At 43.9% G+C, this 15,602-nt stretch overlaps 2 protein-coding genes across 4 annotated transcripts in view; one reads left to right on the top strand and one right to left on the bottom strand.

The window, feature by feature from the left end:
• XPO6 (exportin 6) overlaps positions 1-15,602 on the top strand; it is a 100,939-nt gene that overhangs the window by 25,752 nt on the left and 59,585 nt on the right. For 2 of the 3 annotated variants that reach the window (XM_026515665.4, XM_026515664.4), the window contains exons 2-6: positions 3,065-3,155; positions 6,249-6,361; positions 6,831-7,028; positions 13,293-13,452; positions 15,279-15,356. In XM_026515665.4, coding sequence (XP_026371450.1) covers positions 3,065-3,155; positions 6,249-6,361; positions 6,831-7,028; positions 13,293-13,452; positions 15,279-15,356 — 640 coding nt within the window. Of the gene's footprint in view, positions 1-3,063; positions 3,156-6,248; positions 6,362-6,830; positions 7,029-13,292; positions 13,453-15,278; positions 15,357-15,602 lie in introns of those variants that run through there. The other variant, XM_044390287.3, reaches the window with a different exon arrangement.
• Positions 9,432-10,328, bottom strand: LOC113267981 (60S ribosomal protein L38-like). Its single transcript, XM_044390244.3, has 2 exons — positions 10,305-10,328; positions 9,432-9,737 (listed from the first exon to the last, which is right to left on the bottom strand). Exons 1-2 carry the CDS (start codon positions 10,326-10,328, stop codon positions 9,447-9,449), a joined length of 315 nt encoding a protein of 104 aa, XP_044246179.1. The 3' UTR covers positions 9,432-9,446.

The raw sequence follows: 15,602 nt of genomic DNA, 5'->3' as shown, positions 1-15,602 counted from the left end.
GGCCGTCGGGTGTACTTGAATCCTGGATGTGCTTCATAAAGCAGTGCAGTGCTTGAATGGTCTTTGGGAATTGGAGCCTTCTCTTCCTACCACATCATGGCACTTGGTTTTTGTTTTATGTTCTTTGTCCCTTTATTACTGGAAAGTGTAGTCTTCACGGAATATTACCACTCCCTTACTTGCCTTTAATTCCTAAACCCACAGCAGTCTGGATTTTGGCTTCACCACCTGGTTGAAACATCTGGCAAAGGTTCCAGGAGCCTTCTTGCCAGTTCGGGTGAATTCTCCAATATCCTTTGACCATTTGAGGTCTTGAGCTTATCTTTTGTGTTTTTACATCTTTGTTCTAATTGTATGACTTCAGCAAGGCCTCAGCCTCCTTTTTGTCTCCCGTAAAACAGAGTTTCATTTTTGAATCCAGTTGGAAAAGCCTCACTAGATATGTTTGGACAAAGCCTGTAAAGCCTGAGGACATGAATCTCCAGTTTCAAAGTAGGCCTGACCACTTCTCTTTTTTTTTGTTTGTTTTGGATTGTTTTCATTTGGTATTTAAGACCAAATACAAATGATAGCAGCCATAACTATGAATTAGATAATTCTTTAGAGTTTACATAGCAGCTTTACATGGGTCACTGTGAGGTAGTATTAGTACTTACTACAGTTATAGAAGTGATTGAAAATGTGAACAGCGTGCTATTTTGTTGGGAAACACCTGGCGATACTACTGAGTTAGGTTTTGGAGTTTCCTTTTCCATGTAACCATCATTTGGTGGAGAGCATCCAATCTGTGATCCTTGTGCATACTTTCGTCTTTCTGCTTTTCTGCTGGAGTGCTTCTTGGGTTGGAGCAGGGGAGGGGTGCATGGGATTGGGAGTGGAGTTAGAATTGCATTCTTTGGAGAGATTGTCCTGAACTTGCCCCAGTAGCATTTAATGCATGGCTGGTAATTGTTCACAAATTTCTGCCTCAAGAACCAGTACAAAATAGACCTTGATGGTTGATTGCCTGAATGTGATGAGCTCAAGTGTTCTCTGGGATCTGCTCTGAAATGTTTCACTACAAGAAAAAGTTGTGGAGCAGGTGGGACTTGAAAATGTGTCCTTAGTTTTCAGGGACCCATTTTGGCTCCAGAAGAACTACTGATTTATTTTAACTAAATAGCTGACTTAAGTTCAACAGATATCTCTTAATTTATGTTAATTTTTATTTTTTGTCAGTAAATTACTTGTGAGATTTTCCTTTCATTCTTTCAGATCTTTCCAGAAACTTTTTTTAAAACAGCAAATCCTTTTTTCAAATGAAATGTGTATCCCAAGTTGATTTATGAACAGACCAAAGCATTCTTTATTTATATCAATTCATTTTAGGAATTTGAATTTTCAGCATTTACTTAGAAAGGGAGAACGGTGAGGGTGTTTTGATCAACACAAAAACTTGAAATAGGTGAAAAAGATTGCAGGCTTCTTTTAGCCTGACATTTCAGTTATTTCTCCATTTGAAAAAATGTGTAGTGTTTTTTTTTTTTTTTTTTTTTTAAGTAGGCTCCATGCCCAACATGGGGCTCGAACTCACGACCCTGAGATCAAGAGTTTTGCGCTCTACCGACTGAGCCAGCCAGGCACCCCAAAATTTGTAGTTTTTAATAAAACTGTTTAACTTGGAATCCAAGGATATTTTTCAGTTGAACCGATAACATTGGTTTGAAAAAAGAGTAAGATTCGAGGGCTAATCTTGATCATAAAAATAAAATTCAGGTAACTCCCAAGTGCTAAAACTATTGTATAGTAATTCATCCCTCAGCATGTCATTGTGAGTTGTCATGGCCCAGCCGTTCACATATGACTGCAGCATGGGAGGGACAGCCGTGCGTGGCACTGTTTGAATGCGGCCCTCGTGTGCTCTGCACCATGCTAGTTGATGTCAATGGGCTGGTGCAAGCCTGACTCCGCCTCTATAATTAGTTATCAGTCCTAAGAAGTGCGTGTTTATCCACAGAGATGGGCCAGGTTCCTCGGTGTTTGAAGTCAGTTACCAAGTGGAGGCCTCCAGTAATATTACAGTTTGATACGTATATTGGAGTGTGGACTCGTTTTAAAATGCAGTTTTTATAGTCTGCTCTCACTGTAGGGGCAATGGAGAGGATGTGGAGAAGGGAGGAGGGGGGAGGTGGGGAGACTGGAATTAAAAGATAATTAAGAAGTCAGAACTGCTCTTGGCTCTTGATTATCCCTGGGTAGATAATGCCAGTGAGTATTCAGAAATGGTCTAGGAATGCTTACTTTTCTGCAGACGGGTGCATGAAGGAGTGTGGACTCCAACTCATTGCTTCAGGTGACGTCTCCTACGTGAGTGGGAGAAGAGTAAGTGGGTTTGGGGCTCCACATGGAAGAGGGAGAGGATGGCCATTGGGGTCGAGAGCCCCTCCTCTCATTCTCCACCTGAGCAGCTCTGCTGAGAGTCTGGCTGGCTGTGGGTCCATGGTTGGGATGTGCTCATTTTGAGTTCCTGCTCCATTTGGCTCTTAGCTGCCTTAACCTTAGTCTCTGGTGGCTGCTCATTTGAAATTGAAAGTTGTCGAAACACGTGACTCATGAAATGCCTTCAGAACGCCCACGGATCCATGCAGCACTTTGACTGCAGTTCTGAATCCAAATATGGCTACTTATTTAGACTCAGGGCAAATGTATAATGGACAGGAAGTCTATAGGGAGCCCTCACCTTCTCACCCAGTCTCTTCACTCTGCCTGTTCAGTTAGGGCCAGGGGCTGTAAATGGGCTTTTAATATATTTCTGAAGTTGTATTTTGAGTTATTTGTTCCCTTTTCCTTAGCATAAATAACTGAAAATCGATTGCACAGTAGCATGAATTTATAGAGTATACTCAAAATTTGGGTTTTGAGCCAGCTGGGAAATTCCCTTCAGTTTTTCTGAATCCCATGCATTTGAAGAATGTTGAATCAAGATGTTTGAGGAAGTAAATTACAAATGTGACCTGGAGGGAAGTGAGGAAAGTAGGAGATGCAATTACTGATTTTTTTCTTTTCTTTCAAATTCCTTTATTAGGCATCTGAAGAAGCCTCCCTCAGGGCATTGGAAGGTCTGATGACAGAATTTTTCCATGATTGTACAACCAATGAAAGAAAACGTGAGATAGGTAAGTGTTGAGTCGTCAAGAGTCACTTAAGACAAAAAGGAGGAAGGAGTTTGTTGCCTGGGCTGATCAAGCCTGCTTGTATCCCCCTGGAATTCTTGCTCTTTTTGCTCTCGTTTTGTTGGTTGTTGGCGTCTGCAAATCTAGCTGTGCAAGGGCTGTGGTCCATGGGGCCCGCTATCATCCAGAGTGATGGATTTTCTTTCCTTTGACCGGGTGTGGAAAACCCCTCCCGCAGCTTTGTTAATTTCAGCAATGTTGAACTTATATAAAAGAAGCCTGTGACTATTAACTTAAAAAAAAAAACCTCATGAAAGTGTCAAAACGACATGGTTTCGGCGTGTGGAAGTCTCATCCAAACCCTATTTCGTGCCCGTAGGTCCTTTAACTGGTATTCCCTTTGGGGGTTTCTTGCTTCTTTTTCCTTATCTCTACTATTATCTCTCCCATTCTGCAAGTTTTGATGAATAAAGGCTTTAAACAACACAGAGATGTAGATATAATTACTTTGGGTCTTCTGGGAACCTCAGCACTTTGTCCAACTTCCTTTTGAATTTCATACTCATTTACGTGAACAGTATTCATGCAAGCATACTGTAAACTAGGATGTGTATTCAGGGGTCAGATCTCTTCCTCCGAGACATGTTGCACTGTGTTCCTGGAGTAATCTTCTTTTCCGTCTGAGTCCTCACTTAACCCCTGAACTTCAAAACGAAAAATGTTTTCTTCTCTATCCCAACCTAAAGGCTTTTCCCCTCTGAGGTCTGACTGCTCTGCAGCGACCTCTGTAGAGGCCTTTTCTGTCTCTAGGACTTGGGAGGCCCATTTCTCTGTCCCACTTGGCTTCTCTAAGTCATATTGGCCAGTCGAGTGTTGTGTGATTCCTGCCTTTGGTCCAGAGCTGGACTGGAGTCTGGGTTTCCAGGTGGCCAGTAGACCTTTGGCTGTAGCCCATTTTCTCTTGTATTCTTTGAACATCACATCAGCTCCTGGTAGCTGTGAATTTCTTACTTTTTTTTTTTTTTTTTTAACTTTTAAAGTTGGTGGTCTCTTTTAGGCCTGCCCTGTGCATCCGTTCTTTTCTGAGGGAGTATATGTAGAGAACTAGAATATTTGTAAACGGGGGAGCGCTGACAGAAGCTGAACCCAATAGATAATTAGGCATCTGGCTTAGAAGATCCATTCTGCTTGCTTCCCTAGATTCTTTTATTACTCAGTTGGGCTGACCCTTCTGCCTCCAGGGTAATCTCCTTGTTAGTTTTATGCTACCAAAGTACCTTATACTTAAGTAAAAATACCACTGGTGATTTTTACCAAAGCAGGTGAGGGATTTGTCCCTTACATCAGTCTGCTACATCCCAATGCTATTATCTTTGAAGTCCTATTTTTAGCTTATTAATTGAAATGCTTTTAGTTTTTCTCTTAATTTTTTGGTTTGCAAAGCAAATATTGCTCACTTTCAGTGTTCATGAATTAAAAGTGGAACCTCTGAACTAAAATCGTATTCTAATCTGACTTTAAAATAGCGTTAAATAGGGGCGCCTGGGTGGCTCGGTCGTTAAGCATCTGCCTTTGGCCCAGGGCGTGATCCCCGGGGTCCTGGGATCGAACCTCACATCGGGCTCCCTGCTCTGCTGGGAGCCTGCTTCTTCCTCTTCCACTCCCCCTGCATGCGTTCCCTCTCTCGCTGACTGTCTCTCTCTCTCTGTCAAATAAATAAATAAAATCTTTAAAAAAATGAAAATAAAAATAAAATAGCGTTAAATAACCAGATACTACAAATGCTAATTTAAATGCAGGCTAAGGGGGATCCCCGGGGGCTTGGTTCTATATGGTGGGTGTGCCTTAATTCGGTTCTCTTTGTACCAATCTTTGGAGCTTTGTCTGAGTGTGTGGGCTAGCACCACTTGTTTCTTTTTTGATGTCTTAGGATAAACTGAAGGCTTTCCTAGTGAGGTGGGAGAAAGGAAGGAGGCCTTTTATTACAGGGGCTCCACCCACCCTCCACCAAAGGTGTATTATTAGTGCTCTAGAGAGAGTTGTTTGCAGGGAACCTTAGGGACAGTGGGGGTCATTTTCCTAGTGGAGAAAGCCAAAGCCTCAAAGAGAAGCAGTAATCACCTGGAATGAGACTCTGAGTGAGCGGCAAAGTCTCCAGCCCAGAGTTGCTCATTTCCGGTCAGAGCTAATTCTCTGGTTCGACTCCCACTCTGGGATTCTTACAGACTTTTACTTAGTTGAAAGATGAGGCCATCAGCTTCCTTGTGTGGGATTTTCAGTGAGGATGTAGAGTACTAGGAGCAGTGATTTTAGGATTAGAACGGGCTGCTGTACTTTTCCTTTTCTAGGTACTTCCTAGAATCTGTTGGGGTTGTTGACCTTTATTTATCTTTTTATTCTTTAAAGTTTTTTATTTTTAAATTAATTATTTTTTTACCCTTTTAAATTTATGGTTTTTTTTTGTTTTGTTTCGTTTTTTTAAAGATTTTATTTATTTATTTGACAGAGAGAGAGACAGCCAGCGAGAGAGGGAACACAAGCAGGGGGAGTGGGAGAGGACGAAGCAGGCTCCCAGCAGAGGAGCCTGATGTGGGGCTCGATCCCAAAGCCCTGGGATCACGCCCTGAGCCAAAGGCAGACGCTTAAGGACTGAGCCACCCAGGCGCCCCGGGAGAGACAGAATCTTAAGCAGGCTCCATGCCCAGCTCAGAGCCTGACGTGGGGCTCGATCTCACAACGCTGAGATCATGACCTGAGCCGAAATAAAGAGCTGGGTGCCTAACCGTCTGAGCCACCAGGCGCCCCAGGTTAAATAAGAACTTTAACAATGAAAGTTTCTCTGCCTAAACAGGTGCCCATAAGCTGTTAGACTGTAGATGGCTGAACACACCATGCTAATGGTCACCTTAGAGTCAGAAAAATGTTATATGGTCTGTCCTTTCTATTTCAAAGACGTGCCGGATTTTTCTAGTTGGTTTTGGCGTCAGTCACATGATATGGAGAGATGTGTGTTTAAAAAGCTAATGAGACAGCCCAGCCTTGTGTCGATTTCATGTCTTTTCATAGCCTTCTTTTGTTGCCATTTAACTTTTCCAGAGGAGCTTCTTGATAACTTTGCCCAACAGATAGGAGCCTGGAGACTCTGCCTGTACTTCCTCTCCAGCACCAGGAATGACTATGTCATGATGTATAGTTTAACGGTGTTTGAGGTAAGCTGTCAGATGACTTTCTACTGTTTGGAAAAGTATTATGTGGTCACAGTGCTGGGTCGTTGGCACTGGCCTTTAGCGTCAGTATGCACATCTTTTTTTTTTTAACCTAATTATAATCATACTGCTCATGCCACTAAATGGTTATACCATTATTCACCAAGCTGTCCTCCTATTTTTGAACATTAAAGTAGTTTTTGTCATTTTTTGGTGGCCATTAGAGACAGTGGTGTAATAGAAAGTTTTGCACAAGTAGCCTTTTGTTTCTGTGAAATTATTTAGCAGATCTTTCCAGGAATGAGATTGTATTATAGGTTAAATATTCCTAGTACTCTTATTGCCGAATTGCCCTAAATCTTTGTTTAAAAGCAGGGTTTTTTGTTTGAGATGATACAGCTAACTATTGGATGAAAACCAGTTATTTTTGTGTATAGATGGTTAACTTAAAAGATGTATATTTGTGTTTCAGAATCTGATCAATAAAATGTGGCTTGGGGTCCCATCTCAAGATAAGATGGAAATCCGGAGCTGCCTGCCCAAACTCCTTTTGGCTCACCACAAAACCTTACCTTACTTTATCCGGAACAAGCTCTGCAAAGTTATTGTTGATATTGGCCGTCAAGATTGGCCCATGTTCTACCATGACTTTTTTACGAACATTTTACAGGTAAGGATATACCTAAGGAAATATCTCATAAATTGTTTGTTTGTAGAAGTGATTATTTCCTTGTCTTGAAGAGGAGTTTTAAGATTAGCATTTTGGAACCGTAGTAGCGAGTTCATTGTAGGATGAATGATCTCATTCGCTTAACTTTGCGTCCTTGAGACATGTTGTACCTTTGTGCAGTGGCGAAAGAGGGTGAAAACCCAATCGCTTTGTTAACCTCTTGTGAAATTTTGTTCAGCAAAGATTTGAAAACCTGTTAGGTACTGTGCCAGGTGTGGGGGTACAAGGGTGAGGCCTTCAGTAGTTATAATTTGGTGGGGGGCTAGCTGTGCAAACAGTAATTATCCAGCACTGTGGTAATTACTGTGTGGAAGTGTGTGGAGTGCCATGGTGGCATAGCATTTGGCCTTCGGGAACTGAGGTATTTTCAGCGTGGTTGGGTGCTGGAGTAAGTGGCCGGGTTGATGGGCCGGGGCCAGGCCAGGAAGGGCCCTGCTCTTGCAGGGGGCTTTGATTTGTAATTCATAGTCCTTCCTTGGGAGCTAATGAAAAGTATGTAGAGGGGAGAACACATGGCCACATTTTTGTGTTGGAAAGACAGCTCTGGAACAGTAGGGGGTCTAGATTGCAGAGGGGCAAGGCTGGAGCCCTGTGTGAGCAAGACAGGGAGGATGTGGCCCGGAGGCCTTTCTGTTGGGTGGAGATGGGGCATTTAGGAGACCCAGTCAAGGGGCTTTGGTCAGTGACGGGGTAGTAGGGCTGAGGGAAGGGAAGTTTCTGGCTTAGATAGCCAATTTTCCAGGCCAGTGTTGAAGGAAGAAGAAATGGATTTGGGTAGAAGATGGGGAATTCAGTTTGGCAGAAAACGCATTCAAGATTTGTGTGTTCTTCTGTGGATATCTAGCGAGACATTGAGAGCTGTGGATCTGGGGCTCAGGAAAGAGATCTGGCCACAGGTCAGGATTTGGAAGTCATCAGAGTAAATGTGGGACCTAAAAGCCAGGCAGGAGATGCTGTTGTTCATTTGAATCCTATGATGAAGTTGGAAACATTTTCATATTATTGAGATAGTTGTGGGTATGCAGGAAATGGGTATTATGTACAATTTATAGGAATAAAATTCTCTGAAAATTAGTGTTTCAGTGACTATAGGTTCAGGATTTTCTAGAACAATACCATTTTTAACATTCTGTCTGCTCTCTCTACGAAGCATTTGAATGATGGGGCAGCCAAGAAACAATATAGCATCCTTATTGCTTCTCTCAAATTGCCTCAAACTGGCACAAAAATTCTTCATTCAATTTTTTTTTTTTTTTGGTTCTGTATAGTGATCCATTTATCTGGAGATTTATTGGATTGATACTGCAACAGAGATTAATTCATTTATTCAGTAAGGTATTTGTTGAATACCAGCCACGTGCTAACTAAACATCTGGTGGGGATAAAGTAATGAAACAAAAACGGTGTCTCTACCTTCATGGAGGTTATAATCTCAGGGGGCAGACATCCATAAACAATAAGCAAATAAGCTTACAGGCAGTTATAAGTATGACGAAGAAGATTAAATCCAGGGTAAGGAGAATGTCAGGGGGTGTTATGTAGATGGGATGATGATAGAAGGCTTTTGAGGAGCAGCCATTTGAGCAGAAACCTAGGTGGAAGTGATGGAGTGAGCCATGTGGATATCTAGGGGAACAGCATTTGAGGCAGAGGAAATAGCAGGTGCAAAGACCCTGAGGAATGGCAAGGAGGCTAGCAAACTTAAAGTGGTAGGACATGAGGTGAGAGGTTTTGCTGGCTCTCTCTGATACATTTGCCTTCACTCCAAGATGAGGACAGTTGTTATAACTCTCCATCACCTCCCTAGAGGGGGAATGCATTCCTAGGTGGGTTAGTGAGTGGCATGTCCTGTGAGAAGAAGCAGTGGAACGTGAGCCGCAGATGCATGGTCCCAGCAGCCGCAGGCGAGGAGGAGCCATGTTTCCACCCAGCTGGGATCACTTCCTTTGATGGAGAACAGGCATTTCTTGTCTATCCTTGAAGTGTAATTACTAGTAACAAATGACAATTTGAAAGAGCATTTTTAGGTGACATGCTCATGGAAGTTTAAAAAGGCTAGTTTTCTTCCTCTGTTCACCACTTCCCTCTTTCTACCCTTCAAAAGTGACTCTGGCTTACCTCATGCAACCTTTGTGACTTTGAAACACCCCATAGTGGAAAGAGCACTGGAGAGAGCATGCGGGTTTGGGGTCTGTGTCCATTTTTGTCACAAATCATCTTTGATTTTAGCAACTCCTGCCCCTTTGGGAGCCTCTATTTCCTTCTTCGTGAAACAAGAGGATTGGACGAAGTGATTTTTTTTTTTTTTTTTTTTAGAATTTTTAAAACTTTAATATAGTTCAGATCGGCGGGCCAGGTTCATTTCAGTTCCTTCCCTGCCAAACCCGGGGGCAGGGACTGCTTCAGTTTCTCTGCCTTCTCCTTGTCCGTGATGACCAAGGTGTAAAGGTATCTGCTGCACCAAACTTTAAACTTCACGTTGTCCTTGTTTTTCTTGATCTTGACGGATTTGGCGTCCTTTCGTCTGGCCGTGAGCAGAAAGTCCTTGATTTCCTCAATTTTGCGAGGGGCGCAGTGGAGCACGCGGCCGGCACAGCAAGCGGCAAGAAGGGAGGACGGGAAAAAAAGGATGAAGTGATCTTTAAAATCCTTTCAGTCGTTCTCTCCTTCTCATTTATCCATGAGAACCAGTCGATGGCATGAAAGCCATGTCAAGAGTAATGGTGCTCAGTTGCTGGCATTTTTTTTCTTTTTAAGATTTCATTTATTTATTTGAGAGAGAGAGCAGGAGCAGGGGGAAGGGGCAAAGGGACAAGCAGACTCCCCACTGAGCAAGGAGCCCGACATGGGGCTCGATCCCAGGCCCCTGAGATCATGACCTGAGCTGAAGTCAGATGCTTAACTGACTGAGCCACCGGGGCGCCTCCAGTTGATGACATTTCTTTTTTTTTTTTTTTAAAAGATTTTATTTATTTATTCGACAGAGATAGGAACAGCCAGCGAGAGAGGGAACACAAGCAGGGGGAGTGGGAGAGGAAGAAGCAGGCTCATAGCAGAAGAGCCCGATGTGGGGCTCGATCCCATAGCGCCGGGATCACGCCCTGAGCCGAAGGCAGATGCTTAACCGCTGTGCCACCCAGGCGCCCCAGTTGATGACATTTCTGATAATGATGATAAAGTAAACTTTTCTTTAGGTAGTGGCAAAGAAGAACAAACCAGTTCTGGAGTCAGTGTCACCATCCTACATCCTTTTTTTTTTTTTTTTTTTTTTTAAGTAGGCTCCATGCCCACCATGGAGCTCAACTTGGGGCTTGAGCTCGTGGCCTTGAGATCAAGACCTGAGCTGAGACCAAGAGTCGCTCAACCAGCTGAGCCACCCAGGTGCCCCCATACTACGATCCTTTGAATAAACCATCTAAAAGGGTTTTTCCTGGCTCAGTTCCATCATGGCCTGCTTGCTGTCTGGGCTGCATAGTTGTTTGTTTTTGTTTTTAACCCTGTGGATGGTTGGCTGAGCGTCTATGCAATTTATGCCATTGTTGAGGTGACCACATACCAGGCCGAGGGGAGTTGATTTGGGGCCCCAGAAGGATACTTGCAGTTCTGTGTGTTGGTTATACCCTTTGTAGCCACTGGAGAAGGAAGTAGTTGAATTCGAAACTGAGTTCTGCTCCTCCTTTCCCCCAAACATAAGCCCAGACATCACACCTTTCTAGAGTCTGTTCTTCAGATTCCTGAAATCTGCTGTGCTGAATCTGGGGTCACGTTGTGCCTGGGACCAGATAATTAAGGGGCAAGCAGCACAGAAAGAATTGTCATTTCTTTTCTGATACGGTGGTGTAATAAAAATCATTGAACCTTTTCAGAAGCTCACACTAAGAACCTGAGCTTCAACCTAGAAGTGCTTATTGTCTGTTAAAATCATTGGCCAAGAATTAGCTATGTTACGAGCATAAATTATATATGTGAAGATGGTAAAGGGAAACACTATTTTACTAACAAGTCTTCTGGATACAAAGCTAGTGAGAAAAAAATATTTGATCCGGCTGTTCTTTCAGGTAAAGAATAACTTTCACTTTCAGTTGGCTTTTTGCCTGGCCGTCTCCCCTTCTTCCAAATGAGAGAAAGGAGGGCTTTCTGCTGCTTTTTCCATAGTGTAGGGATTTTTTACTTCTGGGAGCATAGAGCATTTCCTATCTACGGGAAAATGAATTGCCAGATGGAATATTTGGTAATATGAGGCATTCCCAGCTGAGAGAGTAAGAATGAGGGCTTTGGGAGAAAATAGAGACAAAAGAGGTAGAGGAGAAAAACAGAAGTGCAAGGGGGTTGTGGTGGGGGAGTGAAATAATGGAACTCTTATTTATTTATTTATTTTTATTTTTTTCAAATTTTTATTTAAATTCTAGTTCATGAACATACCATACCGTACAGTATTGGTTTCAGGAGTAGAATTCAGTGGTTTATTACTTTAATACAACACCCAGTGCTCATCCCAACAAGCGCCCTCCTTCTTAACGCCCATCACCCTGAAGTATGGATTGATAACCCACAGGCCTCCGGATGGAAGGAGATGCTTATGAAGGGTCATTTCTTTATTCTGTAAAGAAAGGTCACTGCAGGGATTTCTTTTTCCTCCCCTCCTGCATTTTCTCAAGTTGTTAGAAGTAGCCCAGACTTGTACAGAATGAAAGAGAAAGCTTGTGGAGGATGTATTTGAAGTTGTAATCTTCAAGAGAATTGATGTAATAGCATTTTCAGCACGCCACTCAGGGCTGCTGTTTTTACATCATGCTGCTCCTGAGGGCAGTTGAATTTATCCTGAGTTCCTACTGTTGAAGGCATTTCCTGTTCTTTGGGATGAGCTTTGCCTTCGTCTGCAGTGGGGAGAGCGGTTTTCAAGGGAATGGCAAGTGCTCTGTGCTGCTTGAAGTGGAGAAGAGGTGTTCTATTCGACAGCAGTTCCTGGTGCCCTCCTCCTCCCTCATTTTGAGACTGAATAAACAAACAGCTTCTTATTATTTAAAAAGATTTTATTTATTTATTTGGGAGAGAGAGAGAGAGCACACAAGCAGGGGGAGCCACAGAGGGAGAGGGAGAAGCAAGCTTCCCACCATGCAGGGAGCCCAATGTGGGGCTTGATCCCAGGACCCTGGGACCATGACCTGAGCTGAAGGCAGGCGTTTAACGACTGAGCCACCCAGACGCCCCCAAACAACTTATTATTATGATTAAAGAAGATGGTCAAGTATTCCTTCAGTTGTGTGCCCTGTAACAGATCATAGCCTATAAGTGAACAGAATTTTAGTGGCAACTTGCTTTTACCGTTTCTGGAAACCAAAAAATGAATAGTAAGTAATGCTTTGGATTTCTGAAGTTGATTAGAAAGATCTAAATAGGGTTATGCTGTTGAAGGTGTACCTTTTTCTGTCTCTTGCTTAAGGCAACTATTACAGCATAGTGGATATTGCAGGTGATAGAGAACTAAAGTTCGCTGTGTAGGTATTTGCAAAATCCTGACCGTAGTTGATGATGAAGTCATGGATGAATGACGTGTATGCATGTTTCTGCTCTGCCACATGTTTAATCTTGAACTTTCATGAAGCATGCAACGCTTAGAAATGTAGAATTGGGGGCGCCTGGGTGGCACCACGGTTAAGCGTCTGCCTTCGGCTCAGGGCGTGATCCTGGCGTTATGGGATCGAGCCCCACATCAGGCTCCTCCGCTAGGAGCCTGCTTCTTCCTCTCCCACTCCCCCTGCTTGTGTTCCCTTTCTTGCTGGCTGTCTCTATCTCTGTCGAATAAATAAATAAAATCTTTAAAAAAAAAAAAAAAAAAAAAAAGAAATGTAGAATTGATTTAACACCCAAATGTTGGAAAGATATCACAAATTGGTTCACACATTTCTCTGTCGCTAATACATCAGTCTGGGCTAAGAGACCAGGGCTCTGTTGGGAATGCGGACATGTAAAAAAATTGTCATGCTAGGTGTAAAAGAGATTGTGTTCATGGTTAGAATCTCTAAGATGAGAATACACTGTGAATGGCTACAGAAGGTACCTGAATGGACTGTGAGCCCTGAGCGATGCGGCCCGTGCCTGCGAGATTCAGCGCGTGGAGGGACTTTGAGGTTTAATGTTCCTCCGCCCTCCTTGTACCTTCGTCGGTCAGACAGCCTGCTCAGAACTCTCTTTTCCCTGCAGTTGATCCAGTCCCCTGTGACAACCCCCCTCGGGCTGATCATGTTGAAGACGACTTCGGAAGAGCTGGCTTGTCCCCGAGAGGACCTCAGTGTGGCTCGGAAGGAGGAGCTGCGGAAGCTGCTGCTGGACCAGGTGCAGGCCGTGCTCGGGCTGCTGACAGGTGAGCCGTGTGGCGCTGGCGCTCCGCGGTCATGAGCAGTCGTTCTAGCTGTGACTGTGACGGAGCTGAGGAACAGAGAATGTGGCACGTACTGTCTCCGGCGGGCGCGGTGTCCCGCCCGCGATAGCACCTCCAAACGTGCTTGTGACCTACTTCCTTTACTGTCTGTATGGATTGGCCCGCCCTGGAATGTTGATTAATGAGGCCGCAGGGATGTGATTGAAATGCCAAGTTCTGCATTCTCAGGAAGGTGGGTGGTAAGCACCTTATTGAAAAGGATTTGAATTTAAGATCAAGAGAAGTTGGAGGAGAGGAAGATGGGAAAGTTGCAAATGTTGTGCAGAGAAGGTTGTAGTTGTAGTTTCTTCGTCATCTTGTCTGTTTTATCAGAGCCTCATGACGGCTGGTGGGGAGTAAGAATAAACAGAAAGCAAAAGCAAACTGCAGAATGAGACAGGAAGGTGGGGCGAGAGTGGAGCGCGTTGGCCCAGGAGGGCCGGGCTGCTCAGGAGAGGGCACAGGTGCAGCCCTGGCCCCGGGACCTTTGAGGCAGTGGGGAGGGGGGGGTTGAAGGGGCGTTGCAGTGAAAAAGGCCTTTTTATTTCCAGCTCCTCTGCCTGGCTTTCTTCTTGGATATCTAGGAACTTTTTTCTTTTGTAGGGGTTACAGAGGTGCAGACTTGCAGTGGGCACTTAAAATCGGTGAAGGATGCTTGATTAAAAGTAAACTTGTCATTTGCCCCTTGGCCTCCCCCACATCCATAGGGGAAACCCACACCTCAGAGCATTTCATTCAGAGCACATTTAGTGATTCCCCCTAAGTAGAGGTTACATTTCTGCAGTCAAGGCCTGTGTCTGATACCTCTGTATCCTACTGTGCAGACATTAAAATTTTCAAAATTGGGATTCGTTCACATAGCATAAAATCTACCGTTTTACAGTGTTACAACTCGGTGGTTTTTAATATATTCATAAGGTTGCAGAACGATCATACCATCTAATTCCAGAACATTTTTCTTACCGCCCTTCACCCCCCATTGAACCTCTGGCAATTGCTGATCTGTCTCTACGGATTTTCCTATTTGGCCTTTTCATAAAAAAGAAATCATACAATGTGTGGCCTTTTGTGTCTGGCTTCTTTTTCACAGTGTGATACATCAAGGGTCATCTGTATTATAGTATTAAGTATTTTTGAAAACACAGTATTTTCAAAAGCTTTTACGATTCATCATGTTATGTGGTAGGTTCTGTAAAGAGATACAGAGAGGAATAAAACACCGTCTCTGCCTCTAGTATGGGTTACTCTAGTCCAGGAGAAAGACCGCTAAAGCCAGCGTGTTAAGAGTTACAGTAGAGGTGTGTTTTACATGCAGGCAGAACTGAGCAGACAAAACTTTCTGGGAAAGATGACAGCTGGGTGTAGCTCTGAGGGACAGATAGCAGCTGTCAGTCTGGGGGGAAGGTCAAGTTTGGAGTGGAAGGAGGAGAGCAGGTCAGAGTTTGATGTGGAAGGAGTGACGCACAGTTCAGCATCCTTGTGTGGGGGTGGGGGCAAGGGCAGCAGAGGCCTGAGGCCGGGATCGTGTGGGACGGTGCTGTTGGCTGGGTGGGGAGCATGAGCAGTAGCGGCAGGTCTGTGGGGGATGATGAATGGAGTTTGGAACATCCGAGTGGTATTGTCCGGGCGTGTCCAGTTGGACATGCAATGGAGAGAGGGATGCTTAAATACTGATGTTTGATCGGAGATACGAGATCATTTTTCTCAATCTGATTTTCATAGGTTAGACTTCATTTCTCTCTTAAACTCAGTTTCTCCTTTCTTGATAGGTATCTTGGAGACTGTCTGGGACAAACACAGCGTCACTGCTGCCACCCCACCACCATCCCCGACCTCAGGAGAAAGTGGTATGGTCTGCCCACCACGTATGCTGTTCCTCTTTTTAAATGCAGTTTGGGGTGTCGATGGGGTAGCGATTGCTCACCTATGCCAGATACAGATGCTGATTCTTCCTCGATCTAGTTTTGGCCTTTCTGCCCATGTTTTCGGAGGAGCTAGCTCTGTGTAGATCTTTGTAAGGACTTGTACTTCCCAGTATATTTTGAACAACTTATGTTGTTTCTTCCTTACCCGTCAGAAATATGACACCTTTG

The sequence above is a fragment of the Ursus arctos genome, unplaced genomic scaffold, assembly GCF_023065955.2.
Source record: "Ursus arctos isolate Adak ecotype North America unplaced genomic scaffold, UrsArc2.0 scaffold_2, whole genome shotgun sequence".
Lineage (NCBI taxonomy): Eukaryota > Metazoa > Chordata > Mammalia > Carnivora > Ursidae > Ursus > Ursus arctos.
Note: the sequence above shows the minus strand (reverse complement) of the source record. Positions and strands in the feature narration are given on the sequence as shown.

What these genes read in the sequence shown, in the direction of transcription:
- LOC113267981 (XM_044390244.3), bottom strand. Translation starts at nt 10,328, where the DNA reads ATGGTGACACTGACTCCAGAACTG. An exon ending in TGACACTGACTCCAGAACTG is followed by an intron (nt 9,738 to 10,304) that starts GTTTGTTCTTCT and finishes AACGACTGAAAG; the next exon opens with GATTTTAAAGATCACTTCAT.